We start from the raw sequence: 1,510 nt of genomic DNA on the forward strand, positions 1-1,510 counted from the left end.
TCCTTCCGGGAAGTCCAGTTGCATTTAGGGTTCTAACAACTGGGACAAACAATTTCCCAAAATGTATAGTAGATTTGATGTCCTTAGCCATGCATACCTCTCCACTGCATAAAGCTCTCAGCATGAAGGAAGGAGGCCTTTTGCAGAGAGGGGTTGGGTGGAGAGTTTTCTGTGAGCGAGATCAGCTTCTTCACAAAAAGGTGGAGGTGATCCCATTGGGCCCACTGTTGTCTTCACATCATTCTGAAAATGTATTGTGTTGTTGATTGCTCTGATAAGCGTGTTTGTTCACCCACCCTTATTTACAGGAGCTTTACAGAAGCTTTTGGGTGGTACTGGGATAAATAAAAGAAAAGCCATGTCTTAGGCCAGAGAGATTCTGGCTGGTCCTTGACCAAAATAAATTTATTTATTTAGGCCAGAGAGACGGATCATGGGAAAAATATTAAGTTTAGATCCGTTCATTTTTCATGTTCCTCCTCGTACACCGTTTAGACACAGTAGTGGATTATGTATTTCTCATCTGTATTTCCTTGCATAGTCTCTGCCTGTTTGTTTAATCTCTGCCTGTGTCTATGACAATGTGTCCTTTTCTGGCACAGCGCTTCCAGCTGTAGAGGTAGGCTGTTTGTTTCCAGCCTGGGCTATGAAGGGACCTCTGAGGTTTTAGCACCAGCAGGAAGCCAGAAGCTGTCACTGTGTCTCTTGCACAGTAATACAAGGCAGAGTCCTCAGGTTTCAAGCCGTTCATTTGCAGATAGGCTGAAGTTTGAGAATTGTCTCTGGAGACGGTGAAGCGTCCCTGAACTTTGGGATTATACCATTGGCTACTTCCTGAAGGGTTTACTCCAGCCACCCACTCCAGTCCTTTCCCTGGAGCCTGACGGATCCAGTGCATGTTGTAGCTGGTAAAGGTGAATCCTGAAGCCTTGCAGGAGAGGCGGAGGGAGCCCCCAGGTGCTACGATATCCCCTCCAGTCTCCACCAGTTGAACCTCTGAGTGGCAGCCTGAAAACGACAAGACCAATGGAAGATCAGGGGAAACTTGTGCAGAAAAGTGTTCAAGTCCCTAGTGTCTCTTATGAGGGAAATGTTACCTGACAGAGCTGTGAAAAACAGGAGGAGGTTCAGCGAAAGAATCATGTCTCTGCCTATTTTGAAGGCTGTTAAGAAAAACGTAGCCCACTGTTAAGTGGTTGGAGAATGCAAGGCTGGACTGGAAACAGCAGCTTTTAAGGCAGCAAACCAGCTGGGTTGATTTGCATGTGCTCTGTATGATAAAGCCCTTTCCTTTGGACTCTGAATTCACTAGCATTTTCCAAGTAGAGGGCTAAAGACCATAAAGAGGACAATTCACCTGCCATCGTGTCTATAGGGTCACAGATTCAAGGGGAAAAATGCTTCCTCCTAACTGGTTTGTCTTAGGGATAAAGAGACTGGGCTGCTCAAGTTGGGGCTGCCCAGTTATGTTTTGGCTACTCCGAGAAGAAACTATTTTATTTTCTGGAAC

The 1,510-nt window shown here is 45.8% G+C and overlaps 1 gene segment (V, D, J or C); it reads right to left on the reverse strand.

The window, feature by feature from the left end:
• Nucleotides 1-556: 556 nt before the first annotated feature.
• On the reverse strand, nucleotides 557-1,191 carry LOC133366874 (Ig heavy chain V region C3-like). The segment is given in 2 exon segments: nucleotides 557-1,008; nucleotides 1,098-1,191. Coding segments are annotated over 2 exon segments (498 nt in total).
• Between the last annotated feature and the right edge of the window lie 319 nt (nucleotides 1,192-1,510).

The sequence above is a fragment of the Rhineura floridana genome, chromosome 11, assembly GCF_030035675.1.
Source record: "Rhineura floridana isolate rRhiFlo1 chromosome 11, rRhiFlo1.hap2, whole genome shotgun sequence".
Lineage (NCBI taxonomy): Eukaryota > Metazoa > Chordata > Lepidosauria > Squamata > Rhineuridae > Rhineura > Rhineura floridana.